Source organism: Notolepis coatsorum, assembly GCF_963971535.1.
Source record: "Notolepis coatsorum genome assembly, chromosome: 1".
NCBI lineage: Eukaryota > Metazoa > Chordata > Actinopteri > Aulopiformes > Paralepididae > Notolepis > Notolepis coatsorum.
Window position 1 is genome coordinate 290432965 of NC_140165.1, and position 20561 is coordinate 290453525.

The 20561-nt window shown below is 42.5% G+C and overlaps 1 protein-coding gene across 1 annotated transcript in view; it reads left to right on the forward strand.

Annotated features, from left to right (window-relative positions):
* cntn5 (contactin 5) overlaps nucleotides 1-20561 on the forward strand; it is a 586736-nt gene that overhangs the window by 192177 nt on the left and 373998 nt on the right. The window contains exon 2 of the mRNA XM_084320137.1: nucleotides 8543-8662. Coding sequence (XP_084176263.1) covers nucleotides 8608-8662 — 55 coding nt within the window. The 5' untranslated portion in view covers nucleotides 8543-8607. The remainder of the gene's footprint in view (nucleotides 1-8542; nucleotides 8663-20561) is intronic.

The window sequence follows — 20561 nt, forward strand, 5'->3', positions numbered from 1 at the left end:
AGATTGCTAACACTGTTGCATTCCCTGACGAAGACGGACAGGAGAACTTGAAGTGTGTCCCCGGGGTGCGGCCCCACGCCGCACTCCCTATCTGCTCCCGGCTGCCCTAGGGGGAAAGGACGACGGGATGGGTCAAGCGCAGAGACTCAATTTCATCGGCCAACCAAAAAAATAGCATGTGTGTGTTCCTGTGTGTGCTGCCCATCGCATGTGTGTGTCACTGCATGATGAATAAAGACTTATTCAAAAGTCCAGTTCATATTGTCTGTGGTGTTTTGGTCAAGGACTACATCTGCTCCTCATTGCCCAGTACACTGGACACACTACAGTTCATCTATTGACCCAAAAGATCCAGAGTTGATGCCATCGCCCACATCCTTAACACTGCCCTATCCCACCTGGATGAAAATAAGGGGATTTATGTGAGACTACTGTTCATTGACTATAGTTCAGCAGCTTTCAATACCATAATCCCCCCCGCCCCAAGCTCATCATTAAACCCAGGGACCTGGGACTTAGCACATCCCTGTCGAGGTGGGTCCTCAATTTCCTGACACGCAGACCCCAGGTGGTGAGAGTGGGAAGCCACACCTCATCGACTCTCACCCTCAACACAGGAGCACCCCAGGGCTGTGTTTCTGGTCTCCCTGCTGTACACGACTACATGGCCACTTTCAGCTCAAATACCATCGTCAAGTTTGCTGATGACACAACTGTGATGGCCTGTCTGCAACAATGACGAGAAGGCATGCCTGGAGGAGGTGGGGGCCTGGGCCGCTGGTATCAGGACAACAGCCTCCTCCTGAATGTCAGCAACATAGTGGATTACAGGAGGAAGGAGAGAAACTATAGCCCCCTAAACATCAATGGGTCCCCGGTGGTGTCCTTATCACCCGAGGACCTGTCATGGCCGCTAAACATGGACGCTTTGGTGAGGAAGTCACGGCAGAGACTGTACCACCTCAGACATCTGATGAAATGTGTCTCCCCAGACACTACATAACTTCTACAATGTATCACCTCCAAGACATCTACACCAGGCGGTGCAGAGAAAGACTAATATAATCATGAAGCATCCTGAATAAGGACATGGCCTAGGTTTCCAACATGATGCACTGAATTCATTATTTGATCACCTGGTCAAATTATGTGTACTCTGTATAGCTCAGCAGAGCAGCACTTTATTATTATATTTTTTTTTTATTTTTTATAAAACTTTAACGGTAGCATACACATATCAATATTTGTGTTTTATATTCTTATATTATTCTCATAAAATATTATATTATTATATATATATTTCTTACATTTATAAAATGCCATACAGTGAATATTCTGTGAATGCACTTATCTAATCCTTGGACCATGCTGTCTGGTTCCATCTAACTCAACCCATCTTTGTTTATATTTGACAGCCTATCCACTCCTATAGTATATATTTTGCCTAGTTTATACTAGCTTAATCTTTTACTTTTACTTTATTTTATTCTACAGTAGCACACTTAAGGAGTCGGAAACAAGCATTTCACTGCACTTTGTACAAGTAAGATGACAAAATACACTTTTGATTTGAATCCATTCAGAACCCATGTAGTGTTATAATCCACATGTGATGTACCTATGTATTTGCTTAATTTGGTTTTTCATTAAACCTTTTTGCATTTGAATCACAATATCTTGGCATCTGGCTTGATGAGAAATTGACATGTAAATGCCATTTAGGCCCCGTTTAGACGGAAACGCTAGCAGGTGAATCCGCAAAAATATTTTTTCGGATGTGCCTTTCGTTTATACGGAAACGGCGTTTTTACGGGGTGAAACCGTAAAAAAGTGAGACCACCTTCCAGGGTGGAATTCCTAGAAACGCTAAACATTTGCGCTCTCATCTAAACTGTCAAACCGCATAAAACGATGACGAAAGGGTTGTCAAGGCTCTCGTCGCGTGTACTGCTTACATCACAGGCATGCGTCAGTAGCCTAGAAGCGTGAAGCGTAAATAAAGCATGTCTGATTCTATCCATGGCGATCACCTGAAGGCTACATTGGCAGTACTTTTAAATACACAAGAATCTGTCCCGCGGCGTGACTGGACCCACTGTCTGTGAGTGACTCTGCTTTTGTCCAATCACATTCCCCACCCACAGTCTGCGAATCAGAGGCAGAGTAGGGTCTTCACAGCACGTCATGTGACATATGCGCCAATCGTGTGACAGCGGGGCTCCGTTGTCTCGAGTTGTTACAGCCTCGTCTGCACGGAGAATTCCATCCCAAAACGCTCGTCTAAACGCAAAATTAAAAGTGAAACCGTAAGACGACTTTTGCGGTTTCTGTTCAGACTCTCTCCGTCTAAACGTAGCCTTAGATAACCTTGCAAGTCAACTGTGACAGCAGGTTGGCTTTTTGTACAGAAACAAACCCTATTTTCCTATGCTTAGCAGAAGGAGGGTCATTGTTTTGGATTATGGAGACGTACAGTAGTTTATAGACATGCTGCTGCTTCCACTCTAAAGCCTTTGGATTCTGTATATCATTCTGCCCTTAGATTTATCACCGGCAGGCCCGGACTGGCCATCGGGAGCACCAGGAGTTTTCCCGGTGGCCTGGCCTTCACAGATAAAAAAATAAATTGCTGTCAGGCCACTGAATTTAGAAGCAGGCCAGGCCAGTGTTTCTAGTTGCGGCAGCGCGATAGTTAGGTGTGGAATAACCAAGAGATCACTTCGACAGAGGGTAACGCAGTCTAAACTCACACAAGTTGGATAACTATCTCTCTCTCTCTCTCGCTCGCTCACACACACACACAAAAGGAGCCGCATGTGATTGGTGGAGGCGGGACCATTACACACTATAATAACCCCCCCCAGAAAAATCTACTTTGCATTTGATATATTGAAAATATTTCACTTTTTGTACGTTTTTTTTACAATAATTTGTGATGCCATCACAGACACTGGCATTTAAAGGGTACAAATTAAAAAATTCCTGCACCAGAATGCAGGAAGTTAAGTCTTTGTAACAAACATTTTCCTGGTGGGGGACCAGCCAGACCCCCCGCTTAAAAAGTGGCCTGACTGGGGCTATATTTCGCACTATATGTCCTGGCCTGAATCATTTCCCCAGTCCGGCCCTGATCACCAGTGACAGTTATGGTACCCATCATTGTATCCTGTATGATACGATTGGATGCTCCTCTCTGGTAGAGAGACATGACTTGCATTGGCATCTGTTTCTGTATTAATCCAATATTGATGATCTTCCACCCTACATCACTTCATTGCTGGATTGGAACTCTGTACCTTATCATACTCGCTCTGGTGATTGGCTTATGCTTAAGGTCCCCACTGTTTTAGGAAAATCGGCTTTTTTCTGACACATGGCATTTTTGTCAAAGCACTTTAAAACTTGTAGTTGTTTTAATTAATTTAAATTGTTTACTTGATTGACTTTTCTGTTTCTATATTGTTTTTGTATTATGTTTTGTACCTTTTGACGTGATTGTAAATGAGAGCTTGCTCTCGATGATCTTTCGAGATTAAATAAAGATTGAATGAGTCATGTCTGTGATTAATTTAATATAATATATACACAAGTGTCCCGTCCACGTCAGACGTCAATGTGGATGTGCATCAAGGAGGGAAAAGGGAAAGTAATCCTACAATACTGTATATTGGCTTTCGTTAGCAATGCTAGCCATCAAAGCAATCAATCCATGCCAAAGCTAGATTATGTAAAAGGTGAAAGACTCACACTCACAGCCATGCCGATTTGGCTAAATGACATCCAGACGTTTTCGTTTGGAACAACTTTTAGTCAGGGGAGTGGCATGGTTTCTCAATAGAGACTTGTTGTACTTTTTTAACACCGCAGCTCAAAATCAGGTAGAGGGCAACTCAGTCACGTGACTCAGTGGGTATTGTCGATTGGCTAGAACACATTGTTCACAAACAATAGGCTACTTCATACACAGCAATCACTCTTTCTTATTGGGATTCTTTGTTATGACAATTTTTTATATCTCCACACTGCCTCCCGACGTCTTTCAGTGATGCAGGTGAGAAGTATTTCAGTGCACTGCATACATTTACCAAGGCTAACATCTTTTTTCCCCAGACATGGAGTGATACTGACTTGTGAAAAGGAATTTGAATCATAGCTGAGGCTATATGCTCATTATACCATGGCTATGAGTCAGATGGCTTGATTTGACCTGTTTTATGATGTCACTCCATAACCATTGAGAGTGTAGGCCTCTCCAAAGGCTTCTAATCAATTTATATTGCAAGATACTGGAAGCCTCAGGGAAAGTACAGTAAGATAGGTGTTATATTTGGAAGTAGGTTATAATCTAACATGGTCCAATCACTTAAAATAAGTAATAGCAATTGTAATATCAAATTGCAATAGTCGTTAACGTTGCATATCGAGAAATCTCTGCCGATGTCCTTAATAGATACTTTCATAAAGTAGTAGATGGGTTAAGATTTGCATGGTTGTCTGTGTTAATGATGTGAGCTTATACTCCAGAGCATTTCGGACACAATTAAGATTAGCATACCTGAGATTCCCTGACTCAGGTTCCCATTTGTTCCATGTAGGATTTAGTCTCTTATATCCATTACATTACATTTACATTTTGTCATTTAGCTGACGTTTTTATCCAAAGCGACTTACAAGTTTTGTACAACAAGTCAGCAGGAAGGGTACAACTCTATCAGCTGAGTTACAATGGGCCTCATTCACCAACACTCTCTTATTATGTTTCTTATATTCTTTTTTACCTGTCTATTAAGAGAAAAATAAGAAAAGCCACCGCCACATTCATCAAGCCGTTCTTAAAGTCCAAATCCATTCTTACCCAGGTGTGTTGAATGATGAATCCCACCTGTTCTTAAACTGAAATGCGCATTCATGCTCAATTTATTTGCAGACAGACATGCCCGCCATCTCCTTATAAGGCGAATGAGGCGTGTGTAAAACAGCCGAGGTTCGGCATCTGATCCCTGTCTGATCCATTCAACAGGAAGCGATTTGCGACTGATCCCAAAATTACACACACACGTCTCACGACTCGCTACTCAGTGCATGTGTGTGTGTTCCTGTGGGTCGCTCATCGCATGTGTGTGTGTTAATCTGATGACAAATAAAGACTTATACTTGTACTTATACATGCTGTATAGTGCGAAATAAATCGTTTCAGCAAAGTATGCTTTGTCAATACTGAACAACTTGTCAAGAACCAATCGCACAGTAGGTTGGGAAATACCGGATCTGTAACCTGTCATCGCTCTCTGAAAGGTCCCTGTGGCTAAAACCCAGAGTATATTGAAATTCTTTATTCGGAATAACCACTTGAGATGTAGCATCTCGTTTTCGAGGGGCTCCTAAGAGTGCGCTCGGAACTTGTAGGTGTGTGGAGCAGAGAAGAGAGGAGAGGAGAAGAGAGGGGGGAGGAGAGGAGAGGTTGTAAATATGCGTTTTATGCGTACGGCCTGGGCAGCCAGATCATCTAACTGTTCTAACAGCAATATATAATCAATTTCAGAAGCAGAATAACTTTTAATTATTGAACAGTTCTGGGTTTATAAAATCGTATTTGAGGGTATTTGGGGGCAATTAACCAATGGTTTGCTTTCAACCCATTAACTCCTTCCTCTCTCACCTTTTTATATATTTTTTATTGTATCTACTAAAACTGTATTGTGTTGTTTGTTTTGTAAAGTGTCTTTGAGCATTAGGGAACGCGCTATATAAATCTGATGTATTATTATTATGAATGGTAGGCTTTTTTAAATGTTTCTCATCTGGGTAAGAGTTTCTTATCTGGGTAAGATTACTCTCAACCACTCTTAGAATTTGGTCTTGCCTAAGAGAAAAGCAAAATTAAGAAAACATTGCTGAATCCCAGGTAAGAACAAAATAAGAAGAAATGCTAGTTAAGAACGAAATCTGTTCTTATATCGCTTCATGAATGAGGCCCAATGTTCATAAAAAGTGTTGAGTGCTACAGTGTAGGTTAGTATATTAGGACAGTAAGGTTGCACTGCAAGCATTCGCGCTTTGATGTATTTTCTGAATGAACAGACCCTTGGGGGTGGGGCAGGAGGTCCATTTGATTGACATCTGATTGACTTCCTAAATTGGGCACAGTTCAATATCTAAATGTATTGGACATCTTTGGGGGGTTTGCCCCGTCAAGACCTCACTCACAGACTAGGAATGTTTTCGAGGAAGACAACAATTTCTTTATACGAAAATAATAATAAGATATTACTTTTGTCAATTTTGTGGCATGTACAGTAGTGAGAACTAGGTGCAGACATAAGGGGTAAAATGGAGAGAAACAAATTTTTTTTGAAGACTAAAACATCATCACATACAGTGCCTTGCAAAATTATTGAGTTAAATTAATACAATTTGAGTATCTGTGTTTAAATGAAATAATAATAACTTTATTTGTATAGCACTTTTCATACAGAAGTTGCAGTTCAAAGTGCTTCACAACAGTAAAAAATACAGGCATAAGCGAGCATGAAAAAGATAGAGAGGTAGCAAGGTAAGGTAAATCACAGTGTTTCACATTAGGATCTAGTATCCCAATAGGTTCTCTGTTTACAGTTTCATTCAGTAATACAAATAACAAAAATAGTTTAAAATGATTCGGTTTAAAAATAGTCTAAAAATTATAAAATAGAACGGTAGGGGTGAGTGCAACAAGCCAAGTCTGGATGGGGGAGGTGGTGTTGAGTAGAAAGACCGGTTACAGCGGTCAGGTGGCGTAGCGGAGATTGCGTTCGTCACCAACCCCGGAGCGGCTGGATTCGCCTGTTCGAATCCAGCTCACAGCTCCGGGGTTGTCACCAGCTTGGCTGGCCGTTCACACTAATACAATTGGCAGTATTAGAGGGTGGGAGAAGCTGGCGGGGTGGGTCCGGGTCGTTGTAAACAGCGACTCCTACAGTTCGGTCGGGGAGCCTGCTAAGCGCGGATAGGACCTAAGTGGGATAGTGCGATCCTTCCACACGCTACGCCCTCTCAGTGAGAATCCGCGCTGCCAGGTGAAAAGAAGCGGTTGATTGGCTGGACGTGTGTCGGAGGAAGCACGTGGTAGCCTCCACTCTCCCAGACCGACTGTGGGGGGTAAGTGCGCAGCGACCAGGAAGCGGATTGGGAATTGGCATAACGACTAACATTGGGATGGGAGAAAATCTGAGGAAAAAGGAGGGGGAAAAAGATCAAAAAAAAGAAAAAGAAAAAAGAAAGACCGGTTACAGGGAGGCAGTATCACACAGAAAAAATATTCTGTCTATATGATTTGTAATCAGTATAATGTAAAAATTGCCAAGGCTTTCAATATTTTGGCAAGGCACTGTATATCACAGGGAAGAGTCATACATGTGTGTGTAATATGTATTTGTAATGAAATGTAAGCCATGGCTTATTGAAATAATCAAATGATACAGTTTATGCATATAACGTTTCATGAGGCTGTGATCATCTTAGAGGTCAGTCAGAGACATTAAAGTGATAAATGGTTGTCATCTACATACTCATATCTTCACACATGAATGTAAATGGCCTCTTTAAAACCACAAGAACCTCAGCGATCCAACCAATGTCCTGCTCCATGTATGCAATTCAAGGACAATATACATTTATAATCCACAGTATGGAGAAATTCCCAGTAGTTTTTTTTCTAAATAACAAATCTCCCTTTGCTGTATTTATGCTACCAAAGGAGCATGGAGTATGTACGGTTGTAAAACTGATCTTTTAATTCACAAATATTTGATTATAAATTATGCTTCTGGAGGAACATCAATTAGTTGGTTGTGAAGCTGAGACTCTGGTTCTGACTGTCTAAATATTTGATTATGAAATGCCAAATGGCAAAAAATGTTTTAGTTGAATTATTATTAACTAGTGAAGTTAAAAGGTGTGGTGGTGGGGGGGTATCTCAGTGTAATTTAGATAAATCTGTAATCATCAGAGATTCAGCCACAGCAGCTGTGTCATAGTGTACACACAGCTGCAGCTCCTAGCATTACTAATGGCTCTGCTTGATTTAGGTGTGCCAAGTGAGACAGCAGACTACAGCATTTTCACTGCTGGCCCACTGTCAGCCCTGAGAAATACTATGTTTAACCGGCTATCCGTTATGATATATCTGTGAAAAGTTCTGAAGCATGTATTCAAGACATAGTTATTTTATTTCTTATATCAGTGTCTGTAGAGCCATGTTTTTTTAATAAGCAAAAATTCAGGGCACTCAAGCTCATGAAAGAAAACCGCGTAGGCGGACGTGTCTGTGTGTCCAACCATGTTTAATATGGTTTTAAATCGGGCATAACATCAGCCACACGTAACCGCAATTGAAGACGATGATACAGCTACGTGAAGTCATGGTTAACTCAAAGGTTTTCCAAGGGAAGGAACCTGCTATTATATCTGCAGTGAAAGTAGCCTGCTTGTGATGTCATTTATGTGAAAACCAGGTCTATATCTTTCCACTGACCTTTGTACCCTCTGTATTTTTCTCTCTTAGGCATTGCTTTAATGAAGAAACAGACCTGCTAACATTCTCACCGAAGGGACCCTCCTGACTAAAGTATGGGGTCTCCATGGAAACAACTTCTCCTCCTGTCTGTCATCAGTGGCCTTTCAGGTAGGAAAGTCTCACTGTAGAGTTCAAAGATAATGCAGTGGCGAGCAACCTTTTCCTCAGCACGGATATGAGTGGAGACCTATTGTGCACACCGTCATCTTCTATCAAATCATCACCTGTGATCCGATAAGGCTTGTTGGTCTTACACATCTAATTATTTCAATGTTATATGCGAGCAGGCGGAATGAAAAAGACGAGGTTTGTTGTATGTTGCTCCTTACAACGGCATGTCTTATGAACCACTGTTTTGTGAAATGCTGGAAATGTTTCGGTATGTCACTAACCAAAGAAAGTACCACGAAGCAGGGTCCCTCATGTCCTTTGTTTAATGAGCGTTCTTTTGGGGGGGATTTGTGATCCGTCATCTCTGTCGAGGGCCTCTGCTGATTCAGCCCATGTCGTTCTAAACATGCAGATGATTTAGTAGCAGGAAAGCCTGCCTTACTGTTTAGATGCCAATACTTAGGCTACTGGTAGGCTATTTCGATAGAAGCTACTGTACTTGTAGGCTATTTCTATAGAAGCTACTTGTAGGCTATTTCTATAGAATCTACTTGTAGGCTATTTCTATAGAAGCTACTTGTAGGCTATTTCTATAGAAGCTACTTGTAGGCTATTTCTATAGAAGCTACTTGTAGGCTATTTCTATAGAAGCTACTGGTAGGCTATTTCTATATAATCTACTTGTAGGCTATTTCTATAGAAGCTACTTGTAGGCTATTTCTATAGAAGCTACTGGCAGACTATTTCTATAGAAGCTACTTGTAGGTTATTTCTATAGAAGCTACTGGCAGGCTATTTCTAGAGAAGCTACTGTATAATAATTGCTACTGTATAATAATTTGATTTAAAAAACAAGAGCGAAACCGCAATAGCTGCAACCCACACACACACGCATGCACGCACGCACGCACGCACACACACACACACACACACACACACACACACACACACACACACACACACACACACACACACGCACTGTCACATGTCTTTGTATTAGTTGTCCTTTAAAAGTTTCGAAGACAACTCCAGTCATAATAAAAATGCCTTTTTTCAAATGCCTTTCAGGCAATAGTTGTATACTCTCATCATCGTTGTCGTCCATATCTCTCACTGCTGTGGGCTTTGTTGAGATGTCAACATTGACTTTTGGGGCTGATCAAAAGCTGCAGATTAGCCTACATATGGATGATGATCTGTCACTTGGTATCATTGTGAGCCAAGTCAGATATATTACAGTTGTGTTTGGGCTGTGCACATGCAGCGCACATTTAAATAAGCTTGCTTACTAAAAATATTTACTGTCTTTTACTATTATGTACTATGCTACTATGTCTATACTAATATATACTATGTAGTATGCTACTACTGTATGTCTGTAGTACTGTACTACTATCTACTATCTACTATGCTACTATGTTTATACAACTATCTACGATGTACTATGCTACAGTACTATGTCTATACTACTATCTACTATGTACTATGCTACTACTGTATGTCTGTACTACTAGTATCTACGATGTACTATGCTACCATGTCTATACTACTATCTACTACCTACTATCTACTATGCACTACGCACTATGTTACTCTGCCTACACTACTACCTACTTTGCTATTAAGTCTATACTATATACTATGCACTCAGAGTGTACAGTAGCACTCAAGTGCAGCACTGCTAGATGAACAATACCACTTACCCAGAGGTGTACCCCTCCTTCTGATGTATGTACACAATTTGTATGTCGCTTTGGATAAAAGTGTCAGCTAAATGAAAGTATATGATGGAAATACTGTCCTTGAGATGGACCTCAACCTTAGCGTAGTGCAATGGTGCTGTCAGTATTTTGTCTTAGGCAAACTGATAATTACCTTGCTGTCATCATGTTAATTGTAATCCATGTCCTGGTGTTTAATATGGGGAGACAGCCAGGAGAGAAAGCAATAGAGGGGAGGTATTCTCCCCATGTGTGTGTTCACGCTTCTCCTCTCCTGTAGTTGATTTCATCTCAAAGTCTTTCCATTTTCGCACGCATTCCAAGCTGCCAAAACCAAAGTTTTCATTAATCTCTCACAATGAATCCTGTGGCATCCTGCAGACCTTCTTCTGCCAAACAATACCAAGGAGAATACAGAAATGCGCGGCTTAAGGCAAGCGGGCCAACCCCCCCTCACCATTTTTGGTGAGCTACGTGTAGGCTACGCCGGGACCCCAGATACTTCTGGAGGAGCTCTGGAAAGTTTGACCAAAAGTCACCTTTTGTCTGTGTCTGCCTGGTTCCCAAAGTGGGTGTCCCCTGGTGTGCCGTGATAACAGACAATGGAGCCTAGTAAACACTATATGAACCACAACAATGGGCATTATAATTTAACCCTTTCACTGAAGATGTTGTATTGTATTTGCAGTTTTAAAATCAATCCAAATCACTTGTGGATTGTGAATGTGATTATATCACCAGAATGTACTCAGCCGCTACTCTCTTGAATGAACACACCACTCTTACTTACCATCTTTAGATAATAATAATAATAATAATAATAATAATAATAATAATAATAATAATAATAATAATAATAATAATAATAATAATAATAATAATAATAATAATAATAATAATAATAATAATAATAATAATAATAATACTTGTATTTGTATAGCACCTTTCATACAGGGGGTTGCAGTTCAAAGTGATTTACATCAGTAAGAAATAAGACATACAATCAGTGTAAAACAAGCAGCAAGAGCAAAGCATAAAGTGGGATAAAATAATGCAGATATATTAATCAAATCATATCATAACCTCACGTTCCAATAGGCTTCTGTAATCTGTTACAGATAGATAATAATATTTTGAAAATATTGCTCCTTCTGAAAACGTCATGGTTCTTCATCTGACACCACTCATTTCACCGCACAACTGTGGGGCTTACAGTAATATGCCAACATATTACATGGCCAGAACGAAGGGACTTACATGTTTTTCCAAGTTTGTCATACTCATTTCACAGCACAAACACCAACTTGCTTAGTGGTGTGACTTACAGTAATCATAATATGCCAAAATATTTAGACACCAAAAAGCGTTAAACCACTTGCCAGCATACAGTGTATCTACCGGTATATATGGGGCTTGCATTCCTCCATTAATTTGCCTGATTGTTATCATCAATCATCCACACTACACAGCAGAGAATAGTAATAAAAAACCCATGCTTACCTTTCTGTTTATTTGTCCAAAGCGGCCCACAAAACATCCATAGAGCCCACAGCCTCATTTTCCCTGCTTCTTACTTTACTGCTGGTGTCTCCAGCAGTTCTGTGTCCTTTTAGTAATCCATCACCTCCCATATTGAACGGGGTTGAACTGGGTCGACGGTGGTCCAACAAGGCAGAGAAACAGTAGCGAGGAGACGGTGGACGTGAGAAGAGAAGACCGAAGACCTGTTGGTGGTGCAGATCAGGTTCATCTGGGACATGAGATGGAGGGGGAGATGGAGGAGGAGATGAAGGGGGAGATGGAGGAAGAGATGGAGGGGGAGATGGGGGGGAGCAGCCAAGAGGTCCTTCCATCCGTCCGGGTTAAATTCCCCAGCATTGTCCCAGTATTCTCTGAACACCCGAATGACGTTCTGTGGGAGTGTCTCCACTTCACCTTCCCCAAACAGTGCCCCCCCCCCCTGTGACCTTCTCGTTCCTAGTGCTGCTGGTCATGTCTGCTAGCAGCGGGTGTCACTGTGCTAGCATCGCTGCTACTAGCAATACTTTCGCTACCTGTCCTGCTACAGGGTATGTAATTTGGGCATACAGAGAATTCCCTGGACAATGGTTGGGGATTTATCCCAGATGGACTGAAGGGCCGCTGCTGTCAACACTGTCCCCATAGCTATCACCACCCTGTTGATCCACCAAAACTGCTTAATTGGCCTACTGACTGAATTGACCCAAATCCAACAAAATGTATTGTCTTACATTTAAAATGTTCCCTCCATGTTGCACCTGACTATCCTAATTCAAACCGCAGTAACGTTAGCTTGCTTGCACAAAATGTACACGCTTCAGGCATCAGTGCGTGACTTCAGTGATTAATGTCTCTCTACCCCCCCCCAAAAGTATCCAAAATAGGTAACCAATCGATTTATGAGTAACTTCAATGGAACGGAACAGATAACATTAAATATTAAATAAATATTACACAAGATTCATTTTCTGATCTTTTTTTTAAATACTTTATTTCTCAGTTTACTAGACAAGAACAGACAAACAAAAAGGAGGAGACAGAACAAAAATAAACAGACATAACAAAACTAAAAAAAAACTAAACGGACTGCCAGACAGGAAAATAAAATAACAGTGTGACTTAACTCAAAGCATTAAAGTGTGTTGTATAGCCAGGTGTTACAAGGTGCAGGTCAAACATGATATACAGGGGTGAGTCTCTGCAGAGTGCAATTATTTGTCCTTCAGATAGTCAATGAATGGGCTCCATATGTCCGAAAACCTGTTGTGCTCTTTGGATCTGTAATAGCGGATCCTCTCCATCTGTATGATTGTGATCAATTCATTTTCTGATCTTGATAGTGATACAGGAGGTGCCGGATCCAATCAATTAGGTGCTGGTTCCAATCAAATAGGTGCCGGTTCCAATCAAATAGGTGCCGGTTCCAATCTTGGAGGGATGGATCATGTAACGATGGCACAGCTGAGGATCAGGAGTTGTAATAATAAGTGAAATATCCATTTTACAAAAGAAAATTATAATAATAGTAATAATAGGATAGTTTATGGAAACAATATCACAGCTGAGGTGGTTGCTGTCCTGTGCATTGGGCAGACAACACACCCTAGCTGTGATGTAATTTCCATATAATGGTCTGTAGAATGGATGGACAATGGTTAATTCAGAGTTCCTGGTCTACTACTACTATAAGATGTTTGAGGTGTTTGGTGATATGGATATTTGAATGCAGTTTTAAAACGTATGTACTGTATAAACCACATTGAAGATCAGTGTTCACACAAATATCAGTGTGAACAGACTCTTAACATCGACTGCAGGGAGGGGCAACTGGCGGCCCGCGGGCCGCATGCGGCCCTCACCGACGTTCCATGCGGCCCCAGGCCAATAAAAAAAAAAAAAAAAAAAAAAAATTATAATATTTTTTAATTTTTTTAATTTTTTAATTTTTTAATTTTTTAATTTTTTTATTTTGTATTCGACTAAGAAGAGTTGGCAGTCAACTATGACTCCTTTCGATCGATTAGTCGACTATTTGACTAATAGGGGTCAGCCCTAGTGTGCACATATTCAACGCTGTTGAAAGTGCCGTGCAGCAATATGGGGGTTTTGATAAACTGTCGGCTGTTGTTACCGATGGATTCGCCGGGCTTCTAAGGCAGAGTGGCGTTGAGTGTCCAATGCTGCACTGCATTATACATCAGGTAAGTTCGCTAACATAATTTCCATCTATTGTGCGTCACTATAATGACCAATGCGAGTCGAGTGTAGTCAAATTATATGCGAGAGTTGTTAAATCGTTTTTCTTTTTTTTTATCTGATATAGGAGGCTCTCTGTGCCAAGAAGCTTGAATACAGCCATGTTATGGATTTGGTTACCAAGGTTACCAATCTAATTCGTGGAGGCAACAGGTCACTAAACCATAGAAAGTTTGTCTCCTTTTTGGAAGAGATGGACACTGATTATGGCGACTTGCAGCTACACACAGAAATCCGATGGCTGAGCCGTCGGAAAGTACAGGAGCGACATTGAAACACTGCAAATGCAATTCAATGATCGGTTTGAAGATTTCAACGGCATGCAGTCACGGATAGCGCTGTTTGCCGGCCCCCTCACCGCTACGGTGTCAGAGCAGCCCCCACCGTTGCAGCTTGAACTGTGCGAGCTACAGTCAGATCCTTTTTTTCAAGCAAAGAGAAATGAGAGGGGAATTTCGTTTTGGAAACTGCTACCTGAGCCCCGCTTCCCACTCCTCAGGGACTTTGCCCTCTCTATGGCCAGTATGTTTGGGAGCACATACATACGTGAGAGCAATTTCTCAAACATGAAGCACATCAAGTCAAAGGAGAGAAACAGGCTGTCGGATGAAACATTATTTCATCTGATACAGATTGCATGCACAAACATTGAAGTTGACATTCCTGCTATTGTGCGCCAAATGGAGAGACCACAAGTGTCTCATTAAAGACAGGGGGGGGAGGAGATGATGAAGAGGTGTAGAGGGGGGGAAGGAGATGATGAAGAGGTGTAGAGAGGGGGGGGAGAGATGATGAAGAGGTGTAGAGAGGGGGGGGGATGATGGAGAGGTGTAGAGAGGGGACCATTATTATTATTATTATTATAACCATTATTGACCCACTGTGGGGCGAGGGTGAATGTCATGCCAGTTTGATTAAGGGTCAATGGGAGGCATGTAGTATTGCACTTTACTTTACTTGCACTTTACTTGTTTACTTTTGTAGTGTTCAGATAACACTAATAACACAAACACAAAGCAGCATTCCTGCTGCATTTCACTACAACAGTAAATCAAAAGTGCAATAATAAATGATTTTGTTAAATGTATAAACTTGTATCCTGCTACTAAACAAAACATTCCTGAGTGCTTCATATCCATAACATGCATTTCAGTGTTATAATGTTTTGTTTAGTAGCACGATAAAAGTTTATACATTTAACAAAATCATTTATTATTGCACTTTTGATTTACTGTTGTAGTGAAATGCAGCAGGAATGCTGCTTTGTGTTTGTTGAGCAGTGGGCTTTAAGTTCTTACATTTATTTTATTAGAAGATATACAAAGATAATTGATCATTTTTGTATATATTTGGGGTTACAGCAATACTTTTAAATTCAGCTGTTTATAAATTCATAAAGTTGAAATTGCATTACTAAATGCATTTGAAATGGAATAAAAACAAAGTTACAACAAATTATAATTGTTTATATACCTTATTTATCACATCTGTGACTATTATGGGCTATTTGAGTGATGGGGTACTACTGGCGGGACTGCCGATAAACAATGCGGCCCCCCAGATTGATTGTGGACATTTTGTGGCCCTCACCATATACAAAGTTGCCCACCCCTGATCTACTGTATACTGCAGCCAGCACTGGAGGGGTAATATATATTTTTCGGGAGATCAAAATCGGGTCATCTCGTCCATCAATGGTTTCGACGCTATTATGCAGTGTCCTGGTTGGTGGAAAACGCTTGCAGGAAGAAACGCCTTGTTTGTCAGGCAAGCAAAACGGGTACTCTTAATGGCCTAAAGTGGAAAGTTGACGTGGAAAACCACAGCTTTAATGAATAATAGACTGATAGTGATACATATGCATTCATCATGCCAACTTTCAGTAATGTTAAACCTGTATTCCTCATTTGCAATGAAACGATCGCTGTTGTAAAATAATACAATCTTAGGCTTCTCCATTGCACAAGACATGCAACTCTGAGTCATACCCTGAGCACCCAGATACCATTCAGAACAATTATCACCTTGGAAGCTGGATATTCCCATGCCAGCGGAATAAATGAGAGCTACAGTGTATGAGTTTGTCACCATCCTTGCATGAAGATACGGTACAAGCCGCATTCCATTCATCCAATCATCCATTCATGAAATGCATGTAATTCATTTACAATCATTGGCATGCACCCCAATGTCACACAACGAACAGCACTGTCCATGGTTCTGAAACAACAGCACGCTATCCATTGTTCTAAAAAAAAAAACTATGTATCTCGGCAAATCACACATTTTTCTAAAGACACATACTGTAAAGCTTAAACAGAGGGGGCAAAAAACACAATTTAGCCCTTACTGTGGCACAGACCAGGAGGACTGAATGGTTTAACCCTCGAGTCAACCTTCAAAAAACCCACTACCTGTCTGTGACCGAAACTGCGATCTCAGTAAAACATATCTTTTTCATGTATTGTTCCAATTTTCTTTCATGAATATCATTATTAACTTCAATCCTCACCATACATATAGAATATTTATTCATTTACAGGATTTTAACCATTTCTTAAATTAGGGTTAGGGTTGGGGTTAGGGTTGGGGTTGGGGTTAGGGTTAGGGGTTAGTGTTAGGGTTACCCTAGGGTTACTGTAACCCTAACCCCCTAACCCTAACCTGTCCAGTGCTGCGACTAGGGTGAAAGGTGTGACACTTGTTGTTCACACGCTTAACACTTTGGATGCCAGCCACGCGTTTTCTCTTTAGTTCATGCCGACCGTTGAGTGCCCGCCAGCGCTATATAGCGTTTGTTTGTCGTATTTTTTTTTGTTGGCGATTTGAATTCATATTTCATCAATCGAGCCTCAGGTTATGTTGCAGACTCTCTCTGAGCTCAATTGGGAATATACCGCCCCCTATCGTCTCTCCCTGTGTAACTGCACCCCATTACTTTAGACTGACGGGGGGGGGCAGTTTCCTCACGCCCTTGGGGTGGGCCACTGAGCGCGGTACGAATGGGACCGTCTGGGTGGCGCCCTCTTTTCATGTTTTAGATCGACACGCGTACCTACCCCCTCTCTTGGAGTGGGGATGTCGGCGTGGTTAGGGCACGGGACTGGTTCTCGTCACACTGGTCCAGGTCAGTTAACCTGTTGTCCACCGGGGACGCAGATCTGCTGTTCTGGTACCCTGAGGGACTTGTGCTTTTTTCAGGGGAAAAAATGCCGGGTCGGCCCGGGTGTCACAGGGTTGGGCATTATGGAAACCCTTTGTTGGGTACATGTTGTACCTGGCATTATCATGAAGGGGCTGGTTCTCCATTATTTTCGCTCCTCTCTTACGCATGGCGAAGAGGGGGCTGTTGGGGTGGTCTTATGGACCTCCTCTGGCATCCCCGTGTGCTTCCCGGGCCGCCGGGCCCGGTCCGAAGTTGTGTTTCGTCGACCCGTAGGCCTGGAATAACCCCTTTTTGAAAACTGAAACATTTGTACTGCGGTATAGCCAGTGTATACCCGCAGGTGTGTTTTGGAGTTTTTTCTTGAGGGGTTATTGGAACAACCACTGCATGTGGTACCAAGAGGGTGGTTGATTCCCTGGTGTGTTGGAGCAGAGTCAACTCCCGGGTTACCCGGTTGAGTGTGCCCCTGCACGTTCATGACGTCTGCCAATCGTGTCAGCCTTCTCTGCCTCGACCCCTCTGGGTGGGTTTTTTTTTGGTGGAAGCTTTGTCATGGTGCGCAACAATGCCAGCATACACCCCTTCCGCCCGGGTGCTGTTTCAGTTGATCCCTTTGGCGCCCGTCTCGTCCGCAGTGCTCCAGGCTCGGGTCTAAAGCCTGCTGCCTGGTTTAAGGGATCGACCCCTCTGGGGTCGTCTCCCCGGTGCGCTGCCTGCTTCCGCTATAGTTAGCCTTTGAGTGCTTCAAGTTACGGCCATGCTGACTGCCTGTGTTGCAGGGTCAGTGTGCCAGGCGGCGTACTAGTGGGGGGAAGGGCCCGCTCTTGGAGGGGCCCTGTCCGAATACGCTGGCGATGTGGGGGGCGGTGTCACTAAATGACCGCCTGGTGAGGTCTTGATGCTTGGCGTCATTGACCTCTCTGGGCCCCCTTTTTCCAGGGGATCCAGTCCCTTCAGTGGGTCTGGGTCTTCCTTCGCGCTCCGCTGCTACGGCCTTGCCACGGGGTTGAGTTTGCTCTTGACCCCGTGATTTTGGGGGCAGTAACGAGGGTTGTTCCTTCCGTTCGTTCCCTGGTGGCATGCGGGTTGTGCGTGTGCGTAATCGTGGGGTCAAGCCACGGTTTGCTCACCCTGTGCGTTGAGTTGCTCGAGTTCTCTTCGCACGGTCGGATCCGTCTCCCTCCTGTCCTCCAATAGGGAGGGTATCCTCCATTAGGGAGGGTCGGGGGGCTCGGTCCTCTCCGGTCTGATGGTTGTGGGGGGCCTCAGCGGAGTACATTTGTCGAGCTTCTGGCTCCCGCTCAGCTCCTGTTGTGCAGAATGACGCTGAGCGGAAGCCAGTATGAAATACAACGTAAGGTTATGTATATAACCAAGTTCTATGAATACTGGTGACGCTCAGCGTCAGGACGCCGCTGCAGCCCTTGACCTCGCCTTGTGGTGAAAGTTTGGGAAGGAGGCGAGTAGGTGACCACACACCTGCTTATGAAGGTAAGCGGATAGGGGTGTGGCCAGACGGATGTTGGTATGTAAAGGTACATTGTGGATTTTTATTCAGTGCTGTGCACGAAGTGAGGTTAGTGCAGAATGACGCTGAGTGTCACCAGTATTCATAGAACTTGGTTATATACATAACCTTACGTTATATTGCGTGGGCGTGATCAGAGGGTTTCTCCCCCATGTGCACTCGTGCCACCAAGTGAAACACGCACTTCCACCCAAAATAAATTGTACTCGCAGTCTAAAGCCCTGCATTAACTCATTGACTGCCACGCTGTTTTCCCATCTTTACTCCCTGGCGCCAGCGTTATTGACCATTTTCACAATGTTTGCGGACCCATCATACATTCTATGTTATAGCTATGGAGACTAGGGGTGCACCGATATATCGGTCGCGTTTCCGATGGCAGTAGCCGATAATTATCCGTCAATTTGTGTCGCGTCAATCTGGTCCACACGTTCAAACTTTGAAAACAACACTAAAACGTTGCCTACTCCTCTGACGTTCTGCAAACTGTCACAAGCATTCTGGAACTAGCTGAATCTGAATTTGATTATTCGTTCTACTACTTACATGTAACATTAAGCTAACGTGTTGTCCAGTCCACATGTTTAAACTTTGAAAACAACATTTCAGTAGCGTACCATGGGGTTTCAGTCAAGCAAACTGCACAACCCCCCCCCCCCCCCCCCCACACACACACACACACACACACGCTACTGCATCACCGTTATGATTAACAAAGGCATTCGTTTTGTGGCATTAACGTTACACAAACATCAGCATATTTACCCAACCATAGCAAGCATTGGTCTCTTCATATCTCTCAAGTTCAAGTTTCTTTATTAGTTGTCATACAGCAGTACAGAATACTTTTATACAAAATGCTTCTTTCTGTTACGCTCCAGAGACTGTGCTAGACAAAAATAGAGTATAAAATAAGTATAGCAAGTATAAAATAGAAGTCAAGTATGTGGACAAAATAGTGTTCAGTATATACATATATACAATGTACAATGCAGAGTAGAAGTAACTGAGTTACAATACAATATACTATACAGTGCAAAGCAGAAATGGGATGAGATACAATTTAGGTACAATTTAGAGTAAGGTGTAATGAGGTATGGGTTGTAGTGCAAATTCTTTACCAATAAATATAAAGTGTGTTTAGGTGTTCTAAAGTGGGTAAAGTGGGTGCTGCAGTGAGTTGTTTGTTTAAAGTGAGTGTGTGCGTGTGGATGTGTGTGCTGTGCGTGCATTTGATGGTTGTTACATAGTGTTATTGTCATTTAGCATTCTGATGGCCTGAGGATAGAGGCTTCTTCTGAGTCTCTCTGTGCTTGCCATGAGACTCCGGTATCGCTTGCCTGACCGCAGAAGTTCAAAGAGGCAGTTGTTTGGGTGGCTGGAGTCTTTGATAATTCTCTTAGCCTTACCCTCAGTTCCTTCCTTTGCTCAGAGAGCCCGTACTGAATTGTACCCATTCTGCAATCTGTTAATAACGTTTTCAATCAATCAAACAGACAAATGTATAGAAAAGCTTTTATTATAACATTGTTTGCAGTAAAATCATCATGCCTCGTTTGGTCCTCCTCCTGCGGAGCGCTGGTACTCGTGGGCGGCGGGGAGCTAACGTTATTAGCGCGAGCTCCGGTAGTTTTGTTTTGATTTTCTCGTGTAGCCTAATGGTGGACTTTCCGGAAGTAAAAAAACAAATAAGCGCTTGTCGAT